At 34.3% G+C, this 25,124-nt stretch overlaps 1 protein-coding gene across 1 annotated transcript in view; it reads left to right on the forward strand.

Moving 5' to 3' along the window:
- LOC148943694 (ras and EF-hand domain-containing protein-like) overlaps positions 1-25,124 on the forward strand; it is a 148,903-nt gene that overhangs the window by 80,068 nt on the left and 43,711 nt on the right. Inside the window, exons 4-5 of the mRNA XM_089101203.1 lie at positions 14,150-14,305; positions 21,758-21,933. Of these exons, the coding sequence (XP_088957329.1) occupies positions 14,150-14,305; positions 21,758-21,933 (332 nt within the window). The remainder of the gene's footprint in view (positions 1-14,149; positions 14,306-21,757; positions 21,934-25,124) is intronic.

Raw genomic sequence — 25,124 nt, forward strand, 5'->3', positions numbered from 1 at the left:
ACAAGGTAATGATTTAAAAAATAGTTTATTGAGATAAAAAGTAGAACTAAATATCCCGCTCTAATTACAAGGTAAAATTTTATTCCGTCAAGAAGAATTCCAAAGTGAAGTTTTAAAAGTCATAAATCGTATCAAAAGTTAGTTAAAATTGACTAGCTGATTGGTAAATCATTATCCAATAGTAATAGGGGACATAAAATCAGAACCAATAGAACCAGTGTAGTGTGCTTTTCAGCAAAGTCCGAATGTAACCTTAGGCGAAATCGCAGAGTATAGTACTTTCAAACTTAGCAAGTTTGAATCAGTCTATTGGGAGTCTTTTTGGAGTCTACTGTCAGTCGATTATGAATCTATGATGAGTTTTATGTGAGTTTAGAAACAGCCTTATGTGAGCGTATTTGCAGTTGGAATGAACTTCTGAAATCATTTATTATTAGTGAATTAACTGTTACCTGTATTGCCTCAGTCAACAGCTTTATCTTAGTGTCTTTGATTTCGAAGTGTTTTTGATATTTCCATCAAGCTCTCTACCGATCATGTGAGTGAAAATAAACACATTGCTTTCTTATTTTATTCTCTTTATGTTAGTATTTCTCAAGATAGTTAGTCCTTGTGGCTCCAATCGCTCTTAAGGGAACCTGAATCCTTTCAATCTGATTTCGACTCAGTATGGCCACTAATATATGCTCCCCATTTGAACTGCTAGTTTAAGCTCCCCACACACGAAGTTTCCACTCTACTCTGGTATGCTACTCACGAACCGCCAACTAATAGTTTAATCGAAAATACTCATAGAAACAATTAATTGAAAGAATCAACAGAAAAAATAAGAACAAAAATTAATTAATTGAAACCCCCCCCATTAGACTACTTTACAGCTTTTTGAATGCCACATCACCAAGCAATACTTTTCAAAAGGCATTTCAGAACAACTTCTTTCTTAATGTCCCTCCTAAACCCATTTTACAAATTGAAGTAACCATACTTTTCACCAACAAATTTACTTTAAAGCTTTTTGAATGCTCCAACACCAAGCAATACTTTTCAAACTGAATTTCAGAACAACTTCTTTTCTTAATGTCCATCCTAAACCCATTTTACAAGTTGAAGTACCCATCCTTTTCACACACAACTTTACTGTACAGCTTTTTGAATGCCCCAACACCAAGCAATACTTTTCAAAAGGCATTTCACAACAAGTTCTTTTCTTAATATCCCTCCTAAACCCATTTTACAAGTTGAAGTACCCATCCTTTTCACCCACAACTTTACTGTACAGCTTTTTGAATGCCCCAACACCAAGCAATACTTTTAAAAAAGCATTTCAGAACAAGTCCTTTTCTTAATGTCCCTCCTAAACCCATTTTACAAGTTGAAGTACCCATCCTTTTCACCCACAACTCTACTTTACAGCTTTTTGCACACCATAATATCATGCAAGGTTCCACTTCACTTCAGATTTTTCTCAAAGAGATGAAAAAATTTAAAATGCTGTTCTAAATTTTTCATAGAAGATAGAAAGTTCGAGTTCTTTTCTGAATTTTACCAAAGAACACACTTCAATTCTAATTTCTCCAGAGAAAATAAAAATCTTCCACTTCAATTCTTTATTTCACAAAGACACAAAAAAATTTAAAGTTCTATTCTAAATTTTTTCATATAAGATAGGAAAGTTATACCTTAGTTGTGAATATTTTCCCGGAAGATAAAAAGTTCTACTTTAATTTTTAATTTTCTCAACGAAGTGAAGAAAAGTTCAAGCTCTCTTCTGAATTTCCTCAATGAAAAAGAAATTAGTTATTTTGAGCAATTTTATTTTTCCTAATAATATAAAAAGGTTCCATTTCAGTTAAGATTAATCCCCAAAGACATAAATTTAAAATTCTCCTCCAAATTTTTTGTAGAAGATAGAAAAAGTTACAAATTGATCGTGAATATTTCACTATGAAGATAAGAAGCTACACTCTGATTCTGAGATTTTTCTCAAAGACATAAAAAAATTTAAAATAACGTTCCAAATTTTAACGTTGAAGATAGGAAAAGTTATTCTATGATTGTGAATATTTTCCAGGAAGATAAAAAGCTTCATTTTATTTCTAATTTTCTCATTGATGTGAAAAAAAGTTCAAGTTCTTTTCCTAATTATCCCTATGAAAAGAAATAAGTTACAGATCAATTCTATTTTTTCAAGAAAAAATTTAAATTTTCCACTTCAGTTCAGATTTTTATCAAAGAGATGAAAAATTTAAATTACTGTTCTAAATTTTTCATAGAAGATTGAAAAAGTTATACTTTGATCATGAAAAGTTAAATCAAGTCTGAATTTTATTAAAGAACTCATAGTTCAATTCTAATTTCTCCAGAGAAAAATAAAAATCTTCCACTTCAGTTCTTAATTTCACAAAGACACAAAGAAATTTAAAGTTCTCTTCTGAATTTTCTTAGAAAAAAGAAAAAAGTTATAGTTAAATTCTAATTTTTTTCAAAGAAAATATAAAATCTCCAACTTTTTAATAAACATTCTAAGCGCTTAACATGCTAGCATTTCCTAAGATAATAGAAACATAACAAAGTAATGCATAAAATATTTTATTGAAGTAACAACATGTAGTAACAACATAAAAATATGTTACAGACATTATTTTACATTATTAACATCATTGAACAACATTGAACATTCTGAATCTGTTCCATGAAATAATTTATCGAGTTCTCTCTCTCTTGATACTAGAGTTACTCGCTTCTCTTAGTTCATAACCACTAAAATAACTATTCATCCATTTTGAGTCATATACAATTTCCACTGGGATGTCACCTACTGATTCAATGCACGTTTCATCCTAGGTATTATTAGATTCATTGACTATATGATCAATAGTAGTAATAATGCTCACTTGTGCTTCATTTTCCAATCACTTTTGTCATTATATTCATTGGTGATATTGTCTGCCCATGCCCTTTTTATTTTACCGGCAATTTCACTGTCTATTATCACATTATTTTTACAGAGGCAACAGTTCTGGCACGTTGACAAGATATGATTTATAACGTTGGTGCAGCAGTAGGCCCTTCTTTTCCTTTCTGATTTCATTCGAATACTAACACCGGAAAGATGACAATAAGATCTATCAATGGCTAACATGTTATCAACTATTATTTTTATGTTGGCATTCTCTTTGAGTACTAACTTCTCTGGAAATAACTTCTCTGGAAGTTAGGTTAGGTTAGCCTACGTACGCGAGCGTACGTAGGCTAACCTAATCTAACCTAACTTAACCTAACTTAACATAACTTAATCTAGCCTAACCTAACCTAACTTATACATGCAGAGATGTTTACTAGCAAACCTAACCTAACTTAGCTAACCTAACCTAACTTACCTAACCTAACTTAACCTAACCTAATCTAACCTAACTTAATCTAACCTAACCTAACCATACTCGCCGGAAAATCCCCCAGGTCGACTTTGTATTTCTCTCTCACTATGCATGCTTGCGGCTGTAGCAAACGTACTCTGTGGTTGCTCTTACATTGGAAGCGGCGATCCCAGTGGTACTCCATGGTAGGTTATCGAGACTATCTAGTTTATTGCGTGTGTTAAATCATTAATTTTTTGCCATTGGAGGGATAAACACTTACACCATATTTTTAAAAAAAGACTTGAAAATGAATGATTTGAAGAAAGTGTGTGCACATGATAAAGTCATTGTTGCCTTGAATGCTGACAAAGAGATATATTTGTACTATGGAACAAGTAGTAGTGGAGATCTTATTTGGAATGTGTGCCTACGTTGTCATGACAGTGAGGAGTTAAATTCCATTGGAGTAGTCAAGAATTTTCATCATTCAAAAGGTGGATAAGTGAAAGTATCATTTCCAGAGAAGTTAGTACTCAAAGAGAATGCCAACATAAAAATAATAGTTGATGAAGATGGGCAACTTCTAGCTAATGGTTCTGGTAACATGTTAGCCGTTGATAGGTCTTATTGTCATCTATCCGGTGTTAGCATTCGAATGAAATCAGAAAGGAAAAGAAGGGTCTACTGCTGCACCAACATTATAAATCATATCTTGTCAACGTGCCAGAACTGTTGCCTCTTTAAAAATAATGTGATAATAGACCGTGAAATTGCCGGTAAAATAAAAAGAGCATTGGCAGACAATATCACTAATGAATATAATGACAAATTGATTGGAAAATTAATCATAAGTGAAAATTATTACTACTTTTGATCATATAGTCAATGAATCAAGTAATAACTAGGATGAAACTTGCATTGAATCAGTAGGTGACATCCCAGTGGAAATTGTATATGACTCAAAATGGATGAATGATTATTCTAGTGGTTATGAACTAATAGAAGCGAGTAACTCTAGTATCAAGAGAGAGAGAACTTGATAAATTATTTTATGGAACAGATTCAGAATGTTCAATGTTGTTCAATGATGTTAATAATGTAAAATAATGTCTGTAACATATTTTTATGTTGTTACTACATGTTGTTACTTCAATAAAATATTTTACGCATTACTTTGTTATATTTCTATTATCTTAGGAAACGTTAGCATGTTAAGCGCTTAGAATGTTTATTAAAAAGTTGAAGATTTTTTATTTTCTTTGAAAAAATTAGAATTGAACTATAACTTTTTTCTTTTCTCTAAGAAAATTCAGAAGAAAACTTTAAATTTCTTTGTGTCTTTGTGAAATTAAGAACTGAAGTGGAAAATTTTTATTTTTCTCTGGAGAAATTAGAATTGAACTCTAAGTTCTTGAATAAAATTCAGACTTGAGTTAACTTTTCATGATCAAAGTATAACTTTTTCTATCTTCTATGAAAAATTTAGAACAGTAATTTAAATTTTTCCATCTCTTTGAGAAAAATCTGAACTGAAGTGGAAAATTTTATTTTTTCTTGAAAAAATAGAATTGATCTGTAACTTATTTCTTTTCATAGGGATAATTAGGAAAAGAACTTGAACTTTTCTTCACATTAATGAGAAAATTAGAAATAAAATGAAGCTTTTTATCTTCCTTGAAAATGTTCACAATCATAGAATAACTTTTCCTATCTTCAACGCTAAAATTTAGAACGTTACTTTAAATTTTTTTATGTCTTTGGGAAAAATTTCAGAATCAAAGTGGAGTTCCTTATCTTCATAGTAAAATATTCACGACCAATGTGTAACTTTTTCTATCTTCTACAAGAAAATTTGGAGGAGAATTTTAAATTTATGTCTTTGGGGAAAAATATGAACTGAAATGGAACCTTTTTATATTATTAGGAAAAATAGAATTGATCAATAACTAGTTTCTTTTTCATTGAGAAAATTCAGAAGAGAGCTTGAACTTTTCTTCACTTCGTTGGGAAAATTTAAAATTAAAGTAGAACTTTTATCTTCCGGGAAAATATTCACAACTAAGGTATAACTTTTCTATCTTCTATGAAAAAATTTAGAATAGAACTTTAAACTTTTTTGTTTCTTTTTGAAATAAATAATTGAAGAGGAAGATTTTTGTTTTTTCTGGAGAAATTAGAATTAAAGTGTTTTCCTTGGTAAGATTCACAAAAGAATTTGAACTTTTTTATGTTCTAAGAAAAATTTGGAACAGTATTTTAAATTTTTTATCTCTTTGAGAAAAATCTGAACTGAAGTGGAACCTTTTTATATTATTTGGAAAAATAGAATTGATCAATAACTAATTTCTTTTTTCATTGAGAAAATTCAGACTAGAACTTGAACTTTTCTTCACTTCATTGAGAAAATTTAAAATTGACGTAGAACTTTTTATCTTCCGGGAAAATATTCACAACTATGGTATAGCTTTTTCTATCTTCTACGGAAAAATTTCAAATGGAACTTTAAATTTCCTTGTGTCTTTGTGAAATTAAGAACTGAAGTGAAAGATTTTTATTTTCTCTGGAGAAATTAGAATTGAACTGTAAGTTCTTTAATAAAATTCAGAAGATAACTTGAACTTTCTATCTTCTATGAAAAATTTGGAACAGTATTTTAATTTTTTTCATCTCTTTGAGAAAAATCTGAAGTGAAGTGGAACCTTGCATGATATTGTGGTGTGCAAAAAGTTGTAAAGTAAAGTTGTGTGTAAAAAGGATGGGTACTTCAACTTGTAAAATGGGTTTAGAAGGGATATTAAGAAAAGAGCCTATTGTTAAAAGCCTTTCGAAAAGTATTGCTTGGTGTTGGGGCATTCAAAAAGCTGTACAGCAAAGTTGTGGGTGAAAAGGATGGGTACTTCAACTTGTAAAATGGGTTTAGGATGGACATTAAGAAAAGAAGTTGTTCTGAAATGCCTTTTGAAAAGTATTGATTGGTGTTGAGGCATTCAAAAAGCTGTAAAGTAAAGTTCTGGTTGAAAAAGATGGGTACTTCAACTTGTAAAATTGGTTTAGATGGGATATTAAGAAATAAGCCTATTGTGAAAAGCCTTTTGAAAAGTATTGCTTGGTGTTATAGCATTCAAAAAGCTGTAAAGCAAAGCTTTAGGTGAAAAGGATTGGCACTTCAACTTGTAAAATGGGTTTAGGAGGGACATTAAGAAATGAAGTTGTTCTGAAATGCAGTTTGAAAAGTATTGCTTGGTGTTGGAGCATTCAAAAAGCTGTAAAGTAAAGTTGTGTGTGACAAGGATGGGTACTTCAATTTGTAAAATGGGCTTAGAAGTGACATTAAGAAAAAAAGTTGTTCTGAAATGCGTTTTGAAAAGTATTGCTTGGTGTTGTGGCATTCAAAAAGCTGTAAAGTAGAGTTGTGGGTGAAAAGGATGGGTACTTCAACTTGTAAAATGGGCTTAGGAGGGACATTAAGAAAAGAACTTGTTCTGAAATGCCGTTTGAAATGTATTGCTTGGTGTTGGAGCAGTCAAAAGCTGTAAAGTAAATTTGTGGGTAAAAAGGATGGGTACTTCAACTTGTAAAATGGGTTTAGGAAGGATATTAAAAGAAGGAGTTATTGTGAAATGCCTTTTGAAAAGTCTTGCTTGGTGTTGGAGCATTCAAAAAGCTGTAAAGTAAAGTTGTGGTCGAAAAGGATGGGTACTTCAACTTGTAAAATGGGTTTCGGAGGGACATTAAGAAAATACGTTGTTCTGAAATGCATTTTTAATAGTATTGCTTGGTGTTGTTGCTTTCAAAAAGCTGTAAAGTAAAGTTCCGGGTAAAAATAATGGCTCCTTCAACTTGTAAAATGGGTTTATGATGTAAATTAAGGAACGAAGTGGTTCTGAAATACCTTTTGAAAAGTATTGCTTGGTGTTGGAGCATTCAAAAAGCTTTAAAGTAAAGTTGGGGATGAAAAGGAAGGGTATTTCAAACTTTAAAATGGGTTAAGGAAGTACATTGAAAAAATAACTTGTTCTAAAATGCCTTTTGAAAAGTATTGCTTAGTGTTGGGGCATTCAAAAGCTGTAAAGTAAGGTTGTGTGTAAAAAGGATGGGTACTTCAACTTGTAAAATGGGTTTAGTTGGGATATTAAGAAAATACCTTGTTGTGAAATGCCTTTTGAAAAGTATTGCTGGGTGTTGGGGCATTCAAAAAGCTGTAAAATAAAGTTGCGGGTGAAAAGGATGTGTCCCTCAACTTGTAAAATGCGTTTGGGTGGGATATTAAGAAAAGAACCTGTTGTGAAATGCCTTTTGAAAGGTATTGCTTGGTGGTGGGGCATTCAAAAAGCTGTAAAGTTGTGGGTGAAAAGGATGGGTACTTCAATTTGTAAAATGGGTTTAGGAGGGACAATAAGAAAAGAAGTTGTTCTGAAATGCCTTTTGAAAAGTATTGTTTGGTGTTGTGGCATTCAAAAAGCTGTAAAGTAGAGTTGTGGTTGAAAAAGGATGGGTACTTCAACTTGTAAAATGGGTTTAGGAAGGATATTAAGAAAAGAACTTGTTCTAAAATGCCTTTTGAAAAGTATTGCTTGGTGTTGGAGCATTCAAAAAGCTGTAAAGTAAAGTTGTGGGTGAAAAGGATGGGTACTTCAATTTGTAAAATGGGTTTAGGAAGGGACATTAAGAAAAGAAGTTGTTCTGAAATGCCTTTTGAAAAGTATTGCTTGGTGTTGTGGCATTCAAAAAGCTGTAAAGTAGAGTTGTGGGTGAAAACGATGGGTACTTCAACTTGTAAAATGGTTTAGGAGGGACATTAAGAAAAGAAGTTGTTCTGAAATGCTCTTTGAAATGTATTGCTTGGTGTTGGAGCATTCAAAAAGCTGTAAAGTAAAGTTGTGGGTGAATAGGATGAGTACTTCAACTTTTAAAATGGGTTTAGGAGGGACATTAAGAAAAGAACTTGTTCTGAAATGCCTTTGAAAAGTGTTGCTTGGTGTTGGCGCATTCAAAAAGTTGTAAAGTAAAGTTGTGGGTGAAAGGATGGGTACTTCAACTTGTAAAATTGGTTTAGGAGGGACATTAAGAAAGGAAGTTGTTTTGAAATGCCTTTTGAAAAGTATTGCTTGGTGTTGTGGCATTCAAAAAGCTGTAAAGTAAAGTTTTGGGTGAAAAGGATGGGTACTTCTATTTGTAAAATGGGCTTCGGAGGGACATTAAGAAAAAATGTTGTTCTGAAATGCCTTTTGAAAAGTATTGCTTGGTGTTGTGGCATTCAAAAAGCTGTAAAGTATAGTTGCGGTTGAAAAGGATGGGTACTTCAATTTGTAAAATGGGTTTAGGTGGGACATTAAGAAAAGAACTTGTTCTAAAATGTCTTATGAAAAGTATTGCTTGGTGTTGGAGCATTCAAAAAGCTGTAAAGTAAAGTTGTGGGTGAAAAGGATGGGTACTTCAATTTGTAAAATGGGTTTAGGAAGGGACATTAAGAAAAGAACTTGTTCTGAAATGCCTTTGAAAAATATTGCTTGGTGTTGGGGCATTCAAAAAGTTGTAAAGTAAAGTTGTGGGTGAAAGGATGGGTACTTCAACTTGTAAAATTGGTTTAGGAGGGACATTAAGAAAAGAACTTGTTCTGAAATGCCTTTTGAAAAGTATTGCTTGGTGTTGTGGCATTCAAAAAGCTGTAAATTAAAGTTTTGGGTGAAAAGGAGGGTTACTTCAACTTATAAAATGGGTTTAGGGGGTAAATTAAGAAAAGAACTTGTTTTGAAATGCACTTGAAAAGTATTGCTTGGTGTTGGAGCATTCAAAAAGCTGTATAGTAAAGTTGTGGGTGAAAAGGATGGGATACTTCAACTTGTAAAATGGGTTAGGAGGGACATTAAGAAAATAACTTGTTCTGAAATGCCTTTTGAAAAGTATTACTTGGTGTTGGGGCATTCAAAAAGCTGTAAAGTAAAGTTGTGGGTGAAAAGGATGGGTACGTCAACTTGTAAAATGGGGTTTAAGAGGGACATTAAAAAAGGAACTTGTTCTGAAATGGCTTTTGAAAAGTATTGCTTGGTGTTGGGGCATTCAAAAAGCTGTAAAGTAAAGTTGTGGGTGAAAAGGATGGGTACTTCAACTTGTACAATGGGTTTAGGAGGGAAATTAAGAAAAGAACTTGTTCTGAAATGCCCTTTGAAAAGAATTGCTTGGTGTTGGGGCATTCAAAAAGCTGTATAGTAAAGTTGTGAGTGAAAAGGATGGGATACTTCAACTTGTAAAAAGGGTTGAGGAGGGACAATAAGAAAATAACTTGTTCTGAAATTCCTTTTGAATAGTAATGCTTGGTGTTGGAGCATTCAAAAATCTGCACAGTAAAATTGTGGGTGAAAAGGATGGGTACTTCAACTTTTAAAATGGGGTTTAAGAGGGATATTAAGAAAAGACCTTGTTCTGAAAAGATATAATAAAGCCTTTTGAAATGTGGGGGCCCTTATTTGTCTCATGTGTGCAAAAAATTATAAAAAAAATGGGTTGGGGGGCCCGGGGGGCCTTTGGGGTTGTGGTAGGAGGGGTCCTCTGGGGTTGGGGACCTCACAACACTGTTCAAATGGAACTTGTGTATTATAACGACCACAGAGTTTCACCCCCAAATCATCTTCTAAATCATCCTCTAAAATCATCTTCTAAAGTGCCTCAAACGATTTCGCTTAAATCATCTTCTAAAATGTCTAAAACGGTTTCGCCCAAATAATCCTTAAACATAATTTCTGCGCTGCGCTGTCATCCCTGCGCTGTCACATTTGAAATTTCTAGGAAACCCTTTCCCGCGTTAATCTCTTCATCTCATAAATGTTCCTAGCTACATTATTAAGGTTTCGTTAGAATATCAATTTATCTCTCCGACTTAAAGATCAGTGAAGCCGTATTTAAAAATAGAATTTCAATCTCTTTAGAGTCTTATAGAATTACAAGATAAAAAGAAATATCAATTCTAATTTATGACACTAAAGATCAACGAAGCCTTATTTGAATATTGAAATTTAATTTTCACCTCTGACCTAAACAGTGTTTATCCCTCAAACCTAAGATCAATGAAGCCTTACTTGTTTCTTTATTCTCCTTTTCGTAAATCAATAATTCCCCTCGATTATGCAAATCAAGTTCTCGGAAATTCTCTCCCCTTCGTGGATCGATAATCCTTGAATAAATTATAAACTGTCGGCGTTAGACCAAATTGTAGATGGCAGCAGGGGTGAGGGATGGGAGTACTAGGGTCATCCCTACTGTTATCGATTCATTGCTGAGGTGTTTTATTGGAAATCATACACAGGGTGCCTTTTGATTTAGTTTAAAAGCAACATTTAGTTTTAAAGAATTATGGACCGATTCGATTACATAATTGTGGGGAGTGGATATACCCAATATCCGTAAAGACATAACTACTGGACCATTCTACTATGCTGAGCAAAATGGTTGTCTCAAAATTTTGACACAGCGTGTTTGGAAATGAATGGGCTTAGATCGAGGGCTGCATGCCTTCCACTTTCTTTTGACTCATAAAAAGGGCACTAGAACTTCTTGAGTCAGTTCAACATCCACCTAATTATTCCTTAAAGGCCTCTTCTTAATAGTCTTAGCTTGCGTAGTAGTAATATTCGTAGTACCATTAGCAGCAGTATACGCATAGCACCTTTGGTTTCTTCAACATCCTCTTCAAAACACGGAGAAAGTTTAAATTTAATATCATCAACTGTTGCTGTAGCATTTCTGATGCGTCCTGTTGATAAACTGTGTAGGCATAGTGTGTTTTGATTTGCTTCCATAGAAATTCACTGTTTCCCAAAATTTTAGCCAAAATACCCATAGTTTTAGTAGGCAGCAGCAGTAGTAGTAGCAGTAGAAATAATAGTAGTATCCTTAGCTTGAGTGGTAGTAGTAGTAGTAGTAGAAGTAGTCATAATAGTAGCAGCAGCAGTCGTATGAGTAGAAGCACCAGCATTAGGATACAAATATGTTCTTTTGGTTAGTTCCACATCCCCCATAACAAGCCCTGATTATTTCAACTTCAGATACCAAAATGTTCCTAGAATATTGCGGCATATTATGATTAAGTTCTTCCCCCCCCCAAAAAAAAAAGGTTTCTTGAAAATTTCACCTTTATAACCCTAGGCATAGTTGTCATAGTAGTATTATCGGTGTTACTAGCAGTAGTACTAATAGTAACAGCGGTAGCACTAACCGCAGCAGTAGTATTTACTTATTGCCTATACAAGAAGTTGTAATAGAAGAAGTTGCTGAAGTATTAGTAGTAGTAGTCAATGTAGCAGTGGTATTAGTAATAGCGTGTATATATTGCCTTTTGGTCAGACGATCTTCCCCTTTTAACATGCTCAGAAAATACCCAAATCAATTGTTGAGATACGCTATTTTGACGATGTACATGCGCATAGCGTGTTTGGATTTAGTTCAAATTTCCCCTCAATATTGTAAAGGGAGTAGTGTTGTAGAAATAGTAGCAGTGGTAGCAGTGGTATTGGTGGTAGTTGTTGTGTTAGCATGCAATTATTGCCTTTTTGAACATCTCCCTTGTCATTTACTGAAAGTTCCAAATTAATATACCCAGTCATTCCTGAGTTACACCCTTTTGACAATCCATACGCATAAAATGTTTTGATTTGGTTTGATACTCCCCTCAACATTCTCTGAAAGACTCAGTAAAGTTCAAAAATGCATATTTACATGACAAGTTATCCTCACTTGAAAGCTTTTTTGCGAATGTGATTTTAAATTTTCGGCCACTATGGGATAGAGATCGTTCTTTACTTGGTTGCGTCTGACGCCATAACCATAATCAGTCAAAACATTCAAGTGCATAAAAAAAAATATTGAATAACTTAGCACTTCAAACCCGTCCAAATGGAAGGGTTTGAAGTGCTATGAATCATCCAAATGGATGTTTATTCGTAAAAATTTTCAAAAGATCCGTAAATTAAATTATGTTATATTGTCAAAAGATTCGTGTACATCTTGTATAAGAAGATACAGTTTTTGTGAAAAATTGCATCTTATCTTATTATTAATAAAATTGAATCTATTTTAATATTTACTTGTGTTACTTAAAAAAACACGTAGATACAAAATTTAGACTTCAAATAAGTCCTTAAACATCTCTCTACTGTGTTTCAGTGCCCCGCAATTAGTGACGGTAAAAGAGGAGAAGATGAAAAAGAAAATTAAGTGTTTCACATTCGTATTTCCCTTCCAAAAAAAGTGATTTTCTTTTAGGGGGACTAAAATGCTCTTATATTTGGTTTTCAGCTAGGATGATTCCAATAGTACTCTTTTCATTTTGATCCAACACGATTGTTCAGGGATTTCAGGCTATTATTTTTGAAATTCCCCTAAATTTGTTTTCACATTACATTTTTACCTATAATGTTAGCTGAAATAACAGTTACAATTTCTAAATCAGCTTCAAACAGCAATTACTCCTCATTTCAAAGTTGTTTTTTTTTTTCAAAACGCGCAAAACGCGTTTGTTTACTATTGAGCATAGTTCGTTCTTTACTACCTTTCTTCTGATTTCACAATCTTTATAGGCTTTTTTTTCACAGGTAGATGCACAGTGAGGCTTGGGCATAAAGTCTGATTTTTTTTTTTTCTATATATATACACACATTTATAATATTCAGTAATACTACATAAAATTACTCCCTCAAATATTTTAGACATGTCTCTGGTTCTTTGAAAAGATATGACATTTTTATACACGTTCTTTCGCGTTGTATATTGGCAATATAGGCGTGATAAATGCATGCGACGGGAAGTGTCACGAGAGGTAAACCTTTAGGAAGTGCTAATCAGCACTAGCTGTAACTTCCTCTTCAAAATGCCGTGTTAACTATATGTGTTTATAGTTAATCTGAAACACTGACCCAAAAATTTTAGGCAAACAAAATTTTCGGCAATTTTGTTTACTATTAGAGTTTTCAAAAATTTCAGCACATTTGGGTATGAAATTTTATCCAATAAAATTATTTGTATTATCTCATTTAATATTTATTAAATGCGTACTTTTGAAAGAAAATTATTCCATCGTTATGTTCAACAGCCTGTAAGAATTTAAAATCGCCAATCTCCGTGAATTATATATTTCAAAATTCTAATAAATCGGTTTCCAAAATAACCTTTTACTGTTAAGATTAATTGAGATAATAGTTACCATTCCTGAATCAGCTACACACGGTAATTTGTAGGCAATTTTTCACTAGCTGCTTTTTTAAACTTATTTTTTTACTTTTGGTTATAATTGCCCGTGGTTTGATCTTTACTAGTCTGTAGCCACCACTGCCACGGTGGTGTTGCCAGCTGTAACAGCTCCTCTCAGAACTTCAAGCCCTTAGGTAACAAATCATTGAGAAGTTGTTGCACAAATCCTCTACAGGGAAATCACTGTTATAAAAATAATATAATTTCTATCTATTATTTATATACTGTGAGGGAAATGGTCTTCGAGCCAAATAAAAGAAGAAATGTATTAATTTCACTAAATAGTTAAAAAAGCATAGACATTTTGACGAAAGAACTGCTGTATCTTTATATTCATTTTTATCATATATATTATCGTGTATATATCATTATTATCGTATATATTCATTATTTTCGATAACATATCGTATATATTATCGTATTTATTTTCCTATGAAAAATTTGGACTCCTGCAAAAATTTTATTTTGTAATTTTGGACCCTTAAGTACCATATCACCGACATTTTCTTATGAATATCATCGGTTTTCATTTTACCTTATATTCCCAGGAACTAGAAGAAGAATTGGAATCACACATCACTCGCGTCACCGAAGTGGCCTTAAGAGAAGCAGAAAATAAATATCGCGAAGAGAATGAGCGAATTCGGTCTGAATTAGAAGTAGAACTCGCCGAACTAAGAGCAAGAGTTTCAATAATGAATAAGGTAATTCAATTTAATATAAATATCGTTTCACACGCTCTGGAAAGAAGCCCACTTTTAAGTTCAAAACAAAATTTCTCAATTTAATCTCCTTACCGAAAAAATTCGGTTGTGAATACTGGCTCGATAATAGTTCATAAAAAAAAAAAAATATGAAACTTTATTTCACACATGAAATAGTTCACTTTATGGTGCAAATTTTTGCTGTTCACGTAAAAGTTCCAGAGTACAGCTCCGAAACTCTTCAGCTCTGAAATTTCCAACTATTTGCTGTTCCATAGATATTTCAGAGTACAGCTGTTTACCCTGAGCGCAGCCATAATACGTCCCAGGGGAGGAAAACCAAGACCACAGTCGGGAAGGGGCTTAACCAATATTTAAATAGGAATGCCTCTTATTTCCCTATTTACAATGTATTCTTGTTGCCCGGGGTATGCATTTCCCCCTGGCATCCTTCTGCCGGTGCCCATGGAATTTTACACTTGAAAATGGTCAACCAGCTTAAAAAGATCATCGTACTTGTAAAAATATTACTATTGACTGTTTATTCAGGCAGATAAAATAGGCTAAATGAATTTTTGTTTTTTGTCCCGTTCTAAGACTCATGTAAATCATTCTTTAATTATTCACAATTATTTTTAGTTGCAGACACCCATTCTAATTTCATCATTAAATCATTACAGTGGGTACATTCCATTAATCTCTTTCTTTGACTCTTCAAAGCGCTGAGACTCTGCAATCTTTGAATCTGCAATCTGCAATTTGACTCTGCAATCTTACATCTAAGATCTTACTTATTGTTGATCATATTATCGTTTTCTGTTTCATCAAATTGCTACGATCTCACAGCTCACAGATTGTCATTTTTGTTTCATTGAAGTACTAAGATCTTACTGCTCACTGCCAATCAGAAAATTGAAGAAAGAACTTTTAGAGTAATCAGATTTCCCTCAAAATAATTTTTTTCTCAAAAGATTCTAGGTCTTAGCACTTTGATGTGTCAAATAATGGGCCTATTGTTTATCCGTGAGAGTTTTAACGGTAAGAAGTTGTTTTACTAATTCAATCCTTCAAGCAAGATTTAAGCAGTAGGTGCTTAAATGGGCTACGAAGAAACAGAAGAAAGGTTCTAAAAAAATAAGAAATTCGCTCGAGGAGAAAAATGTAAAGCTTTGATAAGACAGGATGGAGGAAAAGTGTGTGGAGCTTACATAGTCTCAGGCGGCAAGCCTGTGAATCTGAGATAGTCTCAGGCGGCAAGCATGTGGAGCTGAGATACTCTCAGGTGGCAAGCGTGTGGAGCTGAGATAGTCTCAGGCGGAAGGCCTGTGGAGGTGAGATAATCTCAGGCGGCAAGCGTGTGGAGCTGAGATAGTCTCAGGCGGCAAGCCTGTGGAGCTGAGATACTCTCAGGCGGCAAGCATGTGAAGCTGAGATAGTCTCAGGCGGCTCGACGTTGATTTGACTATTTGCTATTGTTAATAGTAGTCGTACTATCCTTAAGGTGAATCATTTAAAATGTAAACTAAATTAATTCAATTTTTATTACACATTGGCCAAAGAAAGGTGTGCCAAAACCAATTAATTTCGGGAACTCCAATTCGGTCGATATGCAACTGTGATAACAAGCACAATTTTTGACAAATATTATTTGTGAAAAACTCTCATTAAAAAAAAAGTGTCCCATGGATTATTTATTTAAAACTTCTTCAGATTTATAATTTAATATCGGAAACAACTTAAAACCATTTATAGTTTTTTTTTCGTCACAACTAAAGGTTTGATCATTAGATAGAAAGGCTGGGGTGAGAATTTTTCTTATACACTTGCACTTATATCTCAAAGTTCTCGGTTCGATGGGGCCCCAATTTGCAAATAAAAATGAAAAAAAATATCGGCTCGCCTGAAAATAAGAAAAAAAGCCAGCCACCTAAACCCTAGTGTTAAAAAAAAGCTTAATTTGAAGACATGGACCCCTCTTAAGATTTTAACCCAAAAGGGTAATTTTTTACCAGGCTTGAAACATTATAGAATCGTGACCTTAACTAAGAGGAGTATGTCTTTTTGTTTCTTGGGGGAAGGACGTTAGGGGCCCGGGAAAAGGCCAAAAACGTTGTGGTTCCTACAGGATTGTAAAATTGCAGCTATAACTCTTGAATCAAGAAAATATAGCCTGTGGGCATGGTCCTCTTGAAACAGAATTCTATAAGGCCAAGAAGTGTTTTTGACCAGCTCAAAAATTAGATCCTTAAGCTCTTTAGTCAAAAGGATATAAATTCTCAGGAAAAATATAAACAAAACCATGATGACCTTCCCTCTCCCCCCAAAAGGGCTAAAAAAAATTCTTTTCAGAATAGTTTGAAATTCACCCCAGGAAGTTGCTTTACCACGGAGACTTAATGCAACAAATAATTTGATTGGGGGACGGGTACCTTAAAGTTGACCAACAGTTTCTTTTTCCATTGTCTTGAGATTTAAATCTGAAATTTCTTGGCCCAAGGGGACAATAAAAGAGAATATCTGTTCGCCTTAAAATTTGGCCCAAAAAAGTTCAGCAAACTCTTGTCTCCTAATCAGATTGAAATTAATTTCTAAAAATCTTAGCTGCATTGATTTATGACGCACAGAACTGGGCCTAAAATTTGAGGCGTCTGTGAGACACTTAAAACATACAGGACACATAGAAAGGACCGAGTAGACCTCAAAGACACCTCAATGAAGACAAAATAAATAAAAATCCCTTTTTCTATTAACTTATGTCGCCCAAGATAGGCTCCAGTTTGTTTTGTCTACTATAAGGTTGCAACATACTGGGTATAGACACTGGGCACAATGGGTGCAAGAGAAAAAAAAAGTATTATATTGATTCTTGATACCCCAAAACAGGCCAAAATTCGTTCTTTCCAATTTTCATAGAAATTTCAGGTCTAGCTGACTAAACCAAACGATATTTTTAACTGAAAACCAATTTCAGAGAAAAAAATTAGTTATAATGATTCTTTTCGCAAAGATTTGATTTTTTTTTTTTGTCTGCTTAAAAATCTCAGGGTATATAAACAGGCAACCATTAAAACGAAAATTAAAGAAACAAAGAAGGTTGAATTTATTCTTGATATCCATATTTTTTCTTTAAGACAAAAATTGAACTCTTATTACCTTGACATGCACCTATTAAAACCAGCAATCAGGTACAACGCAATAGAACATGAAACGATTCTTTTTAGTGAAATTGTCCTAAGTTCTCCCACAATTGTATTTTCCATTTTTTTTTTCTCATCCTTCTGCAGAACAAGCGGTCTTGTCAAAATTGGCATGGTTAGTTCAACCAATCGATGAAAAAGATTGTTATATTTTGTTATCGTTATATTTAATGATCCTGAAAATTATCGTCCAATATCCCTTTTGTCAGTGTTTAGTAAAATATTTGAAAAATCAATGCTTTCTCGACTTCTTAATTTTCTTAATTCTAAACACTTTTTTCATGACTTTCAGTTTGGTTTTAGGGCGAAGCACTCAACTGAGCATGCATGCGCAACTCTTTTGAATTATTTTCATTCAGTTCTTGACTCTGGTCTGATACCTGCTGCCCTTTTTCTCGATGGACGAAAGGCATTTGACTCGTTAACACACAAGATTCTTCTTTGGAAACTTTCCCATATTGGTATAAGAGGGAATACTTATTCTCGGTTTCTATCATATTTATCTGGTCGAGTCATTTCGGCTGATCCGCACTTTTCTAAACCTTCGGGAATAGAGTTTGGTGTTCCACAAGGATCTGTTATTGGGCCGATACTCTTTTTAATCTACGTCAATGACCTTATTAGTGCTGTTCAAAATGTAAAACCTACCATTTGGTGTCGTCTTTGTCAACCAGCATCCGTCACTAATTTTGACAAGTGTTCATTTTTATTGGATGCAATTTTTGCTTTTTTTAATGACACTGATCTTGGCACATCTAACAAAACGAACTCTGATCTTCGTTCAAAGATAAATGCCCTTTTTGAAAGAGTTATCCAATGGTTTGATGTAAATTATCTTGCCTTAAATTCTCCTTTTCTCCAGAGTTTCAAAGGCTTGTCCTGACTTAAATGAAATACACGTATCAAGAGGTTCTCTAAGTAGACCTAAGGATCGTTATGTTCGATTCCTAGGCATCCTGCTTGACGAAAATCATCCTTAAAGGTTCAAACACATATTTCCATGGTCGATTCTTAGAATCTTGTTCTACAGCGTAGTTCAGTCTTATGTTTCATTTTGTTCTGTTGTTTGGATGTCAACTTTTCCCTCGTCTCTGATGCCACTTTCAAAATTTTATGATTCAAAGCAAGGACTCTTATTAAGGAAACTAACCGATCTTCACTTAAACCCTTGCTTGATTGGAAATCTCTCTATTTTCTTTCTTGTTCTTCTTTCATCTTTTTACAGTTGCACGGCCATCTTCCTTCTTCTCTATGTAATAATATATATTTTGTTTCTGATCAATCGACTTATCATATCCGCACTTCCAGCAAGTTACAGATTCTTTATACTCCATCAGTGAGGTCTGACTTCAACCCTTTGACAACTTGCAACAGGATTTGGAGTACGCTCCCTGTGTTGAAAGATAACGAGGACAAATGAGTCCTTTCTAATGTTAAGTTTTAGTGACTTCTTTTGTTAAATTCATACAAGAGACGATAAATGTCGTCGAGGCAAAAATGACCAAGTGATTTTATTCTGTTAAAGGTTTATAAGGTATTTTTAAATTCAAAGGAGAGTGCATATTCCCCCTGATCCCCCGCCCAGTAAAAATTTTTCCCCGGTGTCTCCCCTCCCCCGGAAAATTCCCCCAAAGTTTTTGCAGTTTCTGTTAAATTTTCTGGGAAAATTCCCAGAAAACTTACCTGTCTAAAATTGTAGTTATTTTTATTTTAAATGGGTACTTTAGATACAATTCAAAATTTTAAAAAGTGCGAATAGTACTTTTTTCCACCGCAAAATTGTACAGGGAATTTGTACAGGGAATTGTAGACCTTAGCAAAAAGTGAATAACGGCCCATAGTAGCAAAAAATTAAAAAAAAAGTGTTTCGAAAGAAATTACTCTGGTTAAAAATATCTACAACAGTAAAATTACAAAAGTAAATCGTCATGAATTTCAAAAAAATAGTTCTACGCCCCTCAAAAATGGTGCTGGATCACAATAAAAGGCGAAACGTTAAAATGACGTCGGTTGAAAACCCTCAATCGGAGATTTCATCCACCCTTATCTTGAAAACCCGAGCAAACCATATTTTAGTTGGGTAGCACTGATGTCCTAGCCGGCCTAGGTGAGTGGTCAGTAAGCTAGACTTGAAATTCTTTGTCTGTGAGGACAGGGGTTCGAGTCCTGGTGTCTCTGGTTATTTGGTTTGGAAAAAGGGTGAGTTGCATGACTCTGGAAGTTAAGCCAGAGTCGACCCAGCTCTAAATGGTTACCTGGAGAAACTTGGGGAAGGTAGACAGGAAGGATGTGCGAAAGTGCAATGAAATGGAGATTAGCGCCAATGGTAGTGACTTTAATGTCCAATGCCGTACTTTACCTTTATTCTTTACCTTAGCACTGATGTTTACTTTTTTCTCCTGTATAAATAGAGAGCTTTGATCTATTTTAAACACCATTTTTATAGTTGGAGAAACCCAACTCTGATCAGCTCGTGGTAACGAACTGTATGTAAGGAGCGAACCGGCTCAATAGAAACCGAAACTCTAAAAAACGGAATTTTGATACCAATAGATACATCAAAAGGATCAGATTTTAATACTGATTTAAAATATATAAGATTCATCAAGTTTAGTCTTACTTAGAAAAAGTTACGTGCCTGAGAAAATTTGCCTGATTTTCGAAAAAAGGAGGAAACACCCCCTAAAAGATATAGAACCTTAATGAAAATCACACCATCAGATTCAGCGTATCAGAGAACCCTACTCTAGATGTTTTAAGCTCCTATCTGCAAAAATGTGGAATTTTGTATTTTTTGCCAGACGAAAGACCAGAAGAAGAAGGATGCGTGTTGATTTGTTTTTTTTTTTCCCAGGTGTGATTGTATCGACCCAGTGGTCCTAGAATATCGTGGGAGGGCTCATTTGAACGGAAATTAAAACTACTAGTTCCATTTTTAAGTGACCCAAAAAATAGAGGGCAACTAGGCCCCCTCCCACGCTCATTTTTTTCCCAAAGTTACCCGATAAAATTTTGAGATAGCCATTTTGTTCAGCATGGTCGAAAATATAATAAATATGTCTTTTAAGATGACTTAATCCCCCAAAGTCTCCGGGGGGAGGGCTGCTGAAAGTTATGAACTTTACCCAATGTTGACATATATATTGGTTTTTGGGAAGTATAGAGACGTTTTCAGGGGGGATTTTTTTAGGTAGAGAGGGGTGGGGGTCAGGGGTTATCTGGGAGGATCTTTCCAAGGAGGAAGTTTTCATGGGGTAAGGGAGATTACTATGAAGAGGGTGCCGGATTTCCCAGCATTATTTAAAAAAAACGGTCAGAAATTAAATAAAAAGTTTTTCAACTGAAAGTAAGGAGCAACATGAAAACTTAAAACGACCCGAAATTATTACGTATATGATTGGGTTCGCCCCCTAGTCAATACCTCGCTCTTTACGCCAAATAATTTTTAGTACTTTCATAAGAGCTATTTATTCTAATTAACGGCCTTTGTGATTAAGGGGAGATTTTTAAAGAATTGGAACAAAATTCGAACTTTAGCGTAAAGAGCAAGGTATTGACTAGGGGTCGAACCCGCTAATATACGTTTCAAAAATATATGAATTCGTTACATAAGTTAATTCGTAAGTTACGTATATTTATTACTAGTAAAAACGTTCGTAAATAAAATTAAATAACTTTCGAGAGAGCCATTTGACCAAATAAAAGTAATATTTAGTATGCACATTTTGTTTTAATTGTTCATGTACGGTGAGCCAAAAATAAAACCTGCATTAATTCAAAAACGTTCAAAAATGAAATAAAAAAAACTGAAAGTAAGGAGCAACATTAAAACTTAAAACGAACAGAAATAATTCCGTATATGAAAGGGGCTGTCCCCTCCTCAACGCATCGCTCTTTACGCTAAAGTTTTTTATTGTTTTAAATAATAAAGTTGTTGGACAGAGTCAAACTTTAACGTAAAGAGTGAGGCGTTGAGGAGGGGATAGCCCCTTTCATATATGGAATAATTTCTGTTCGTTTTAAGTTTTAATGTTGCTCCTTACTTTCAGTTAGAAAAAAACTTGTTTTTTTTTATTTAATCCTATTCAAAAACGAAGGGAACACTTGCCCGAACCGTTTAATTGTCAGGCGGAAATGGATTCTCACTGCAAAAGAGGAATTCAACTCCTATCAGAAAATACCTTTGGGCCAACTTTTCGAGGCTAATGTCTTATTTTTGGCTGAAATAATATCACACTCTCTTTACTATTCTTAGATTGACAACCTTCGAGAAAGAGAAAATTTAGGTAACGCTGATTTGAAAAGAAAACTTTCTGAAGCCTTGCATGAGAATCGGCGTCTTCTGTCAACGATTGCAGAAACTGAAGCTACTCTTTTTGTGATCCAGTCAGAAAACAATAGAAGAACAGTCCAAAATTTTGATACCAATGGGTGAGTCCGGCCAAGTTCTTAAGTTTTGACAGGAGACTTTAAATATTTCAAAGCGAAACTGAACTCTTTTGGCGTAGGAAGAGGTTATAAGGATGGCTTTAAAGGAAATTAGAGCTCCGTGGGAGGGGTACAGAGTGAGGCTCTGAATACATTAGGTCGGGGAAGAGCGTTCTAAGCTAAAAGTAGAAAAAAATTGTTCGTTAGTTTACGACAAATTATGAAAGGATTTAGCAAGGAAGCAAAAATAAGTTTCATTTGTTTAAATGGATTCCTCAGTCTTGTAATTTTTGCAACATAACAACAACCTTACTGAAGTCTAGTGACGATTTCGTTTCAGCCAACGATACTGATCTGACGTTTATTGACGTGCAACGCTGATGCTTATCGACGTTTAACTAACATGTTTAATGGAAACAACTTTACGGTATATATTTGCTATGGTTTGACATAAATGATGTATGATGTTTATTGATATTTGACGCAAACGCTCATTGACGTTAACTGATTTTTTTTTTTTTTTTTTTTTTTTTTTTTGTTGATTTGAAACTTTCAACAATTCTTTGACAATTTTTTTTTCAAAACTTGAAGTTTTTCGGTAATGTTTGATGTTGAGCTTTACGGTTTTTACTATTTCATTGAGCTTCACTCAAATCAATTTTACTGACCCCAAATTTTTGATGTTTATTTTTTAAACGTTTTGTAACACAAAAAAATGCCTTTTTTTAATAAAACAAGAAGCAAGAAAAGAAGTCATAAATATATCTTTTCTGATGCGTTTGATAATGTTTTTTAATGAATTCTAGACGTGAACAGCGTTACTGATAATTTATTTTGAGTTATTCTGTTTCCTCACCATCACCTCAATTACAAGCCTTTAAAATCAATTTTACTCTTTTAATGGAATTATAACAAAAGACTTAATTCTTTAGTTTAAAAGGGCTGTTTCAAATATTTTCAAGTTTTCAAGTAAAGTTTGCCGTCAGTTGGAAGAATCAGCTCTCGAAAACATAATCAATACGATATTCAATGAAGGGAAAATTCACAACGGTAAAACCCAACCGGGCAAATTCAGTACTCGCAAAATTCAATTCAAAAAAATTCTGACAGATTGAAACTTAACCCAAGCAAAACTCAACCTAAGCAAAACCCGTTACAACTCAATTTATGCGAAAACTACCCGCGTGAAACTCGAACAAGCAAAATTCAAACAACGCAAAATTACACGAAAAAAGAGTCGCAGTAAAACTCAACCTACGCAAATTTCAACCCAAATGAAATGTAATTCAAATGGAATTTAGTCCCTCAAAATCTGATCCAAACAAACGAAACCCGATGGCCACTACCCAATCCAGCAAATAACCAGTCAACACAATTAAATTTAAACAGACAAAATTCCATCGAAAAATCCTGGAACATTAAGACATTAAACACAAAAGAATGACTAACTCAATCCATGAAGATCAGTCTGAATCTTGAATTCTCAATCACATAGCTCAGTCCCCAATTCAGTGTCGCAGAATTAAAAATGAACAAGAAAATTTGTCGTCACACTTGCCTCCAGCTAGTTCCGAAACATGCCTGCACAGAAGAAGAGATAGGACTACTCTTTCGCCCTTTCAAATAAATTTATTTAAAGTGTTCTACCCCTTTTACACCACCTGAACGTTTCCACTTTAAAATACGTTTTCATAATTTAACCGACTCTCTTTTGAACAATCTTCCGAGACTTGAGTGTGCGTGGTTCAAGCTTTGTGTCTGGGAGGGTTTTTCTAGAGGATATGGTTTGAAAATAGGAACAGCTTTTTATAAATCTCGAATATTTAATACATTCCTGAATTGCCTTCAGGTCAATATTGGGAGATTAATTTCCCCGTCATTGTCTACAAATATGATTAATTAGCAAAGATCAAACACCAAGCTGTGCATTTTTTTGGGGGGCTTCACAAAGCCAATTTTGTTGGCGTTTATCTTCTGGTGGGAGAGAACTGAGCTCGTACTAAGCCGTATGACCTGCTGGCTTATCAAGAGCCTAGCGTCAACACTTTTTTTATTATCTTTATCACCAACGTCATTGCAGGCCATCTTCATCGTAATCTTTAGCAGCGTCATTACTACAAACCTTAGCGTCATCAAGATTGTTAAATTCATTATTGTTTTGTCCGCGATCAATATCAGCACGATCTTAAATTAGCTCCCTCAAAAATGACATTGCAAAACATTGATTCCCTTTAACCCTCTCTTCCCTAAATTTTCTCTATCCGTCTTTCAAATGGGTTTTTCCATGAACCCACGAGCCAAGACTAGGCCATGGCGAAAGACTTATTTAGAAGTAAGTAAGTAAGTACATTATATGACATAGGAATTTCCACTACCTACCAGGGTGCTGATCTCCGTTTTCTTGCCCTTCAGTCAGGAAGTGCAATTAGGGGTTGGGGTCGGCCATCCTTTACTTTTACACACCCTTCCTGTTTACCTTTCCTAGATTTCTCCAGGTACCCATTTAGAGCTGGGTTGACTCTGGCAGAGCTTACAAATTCACGCTTCTGATCCCCTGTTATAAGCCCAATAGCCAGCGACACCAGGACTCGAACCCTTGTCCTCACGGACAAAGGCTTTCAAGTTTTCTAATTTTATATTTCTTATTTTCATAAGGTAATACCGATGCTAACGAAAGCGGCTGGTCTTAGCGTTGGTTTTGGTTACCTGAATAAACAATTGTGGGTTGACTTTACCAAATAGGCCTATTGGCCGTTTTCCATTGGTTAGGTTTTGCTGAGCTAATACAACTAAAGAAGAGGAATAACATAAGATCTTCGAAAGTTAACCTACTCAAGCCTTCCTCTGTCTTGTTTACAAGCATAGTGAAAAGGCAGTCTAGTGTTCCACTAGACTGCCTTTGTCCTAGTTGCTTTGTCACTAGTTACTTTGTTCACTAGTAGTGGACGAAGTATCTTTTTTTTCATTTTTCAGTCATTACTTATGAAAGCATAAAATAGGGACAAGACATTTTCTTATATTGCAGCCAAACCCTGTAATTGAATATTTTGACTTGTTGACACTTACTTCTTTTGTTGGCTTGTAAACTATGCAGAGATTGTAATAACTCTGGTCCTTTGTCAGTATGGCCCTCAATTACCCGTAATTAAATAAAATTATATTTACAGGATATTCTCGCCACGAAAGTTTTTGGA

The sequence above is a fragment of the Artemia sp. Qi Xiang Cuo genome, chromosome 15, assembly GCF_049724085.1.
Source record: "Artemia sp. Qi Xiang Cuo chromosome 15, ASM4972408v1, whole genome shotgun sequence".
Classification (NCBI taxonomy): domain Eukaryota; kingdom Metazoa; phylum Arthropoda; class Branchiopoda; order Anostraca; family Artemiidae; genus Artemia; species Artemia sp. Qi Xiang Cuo.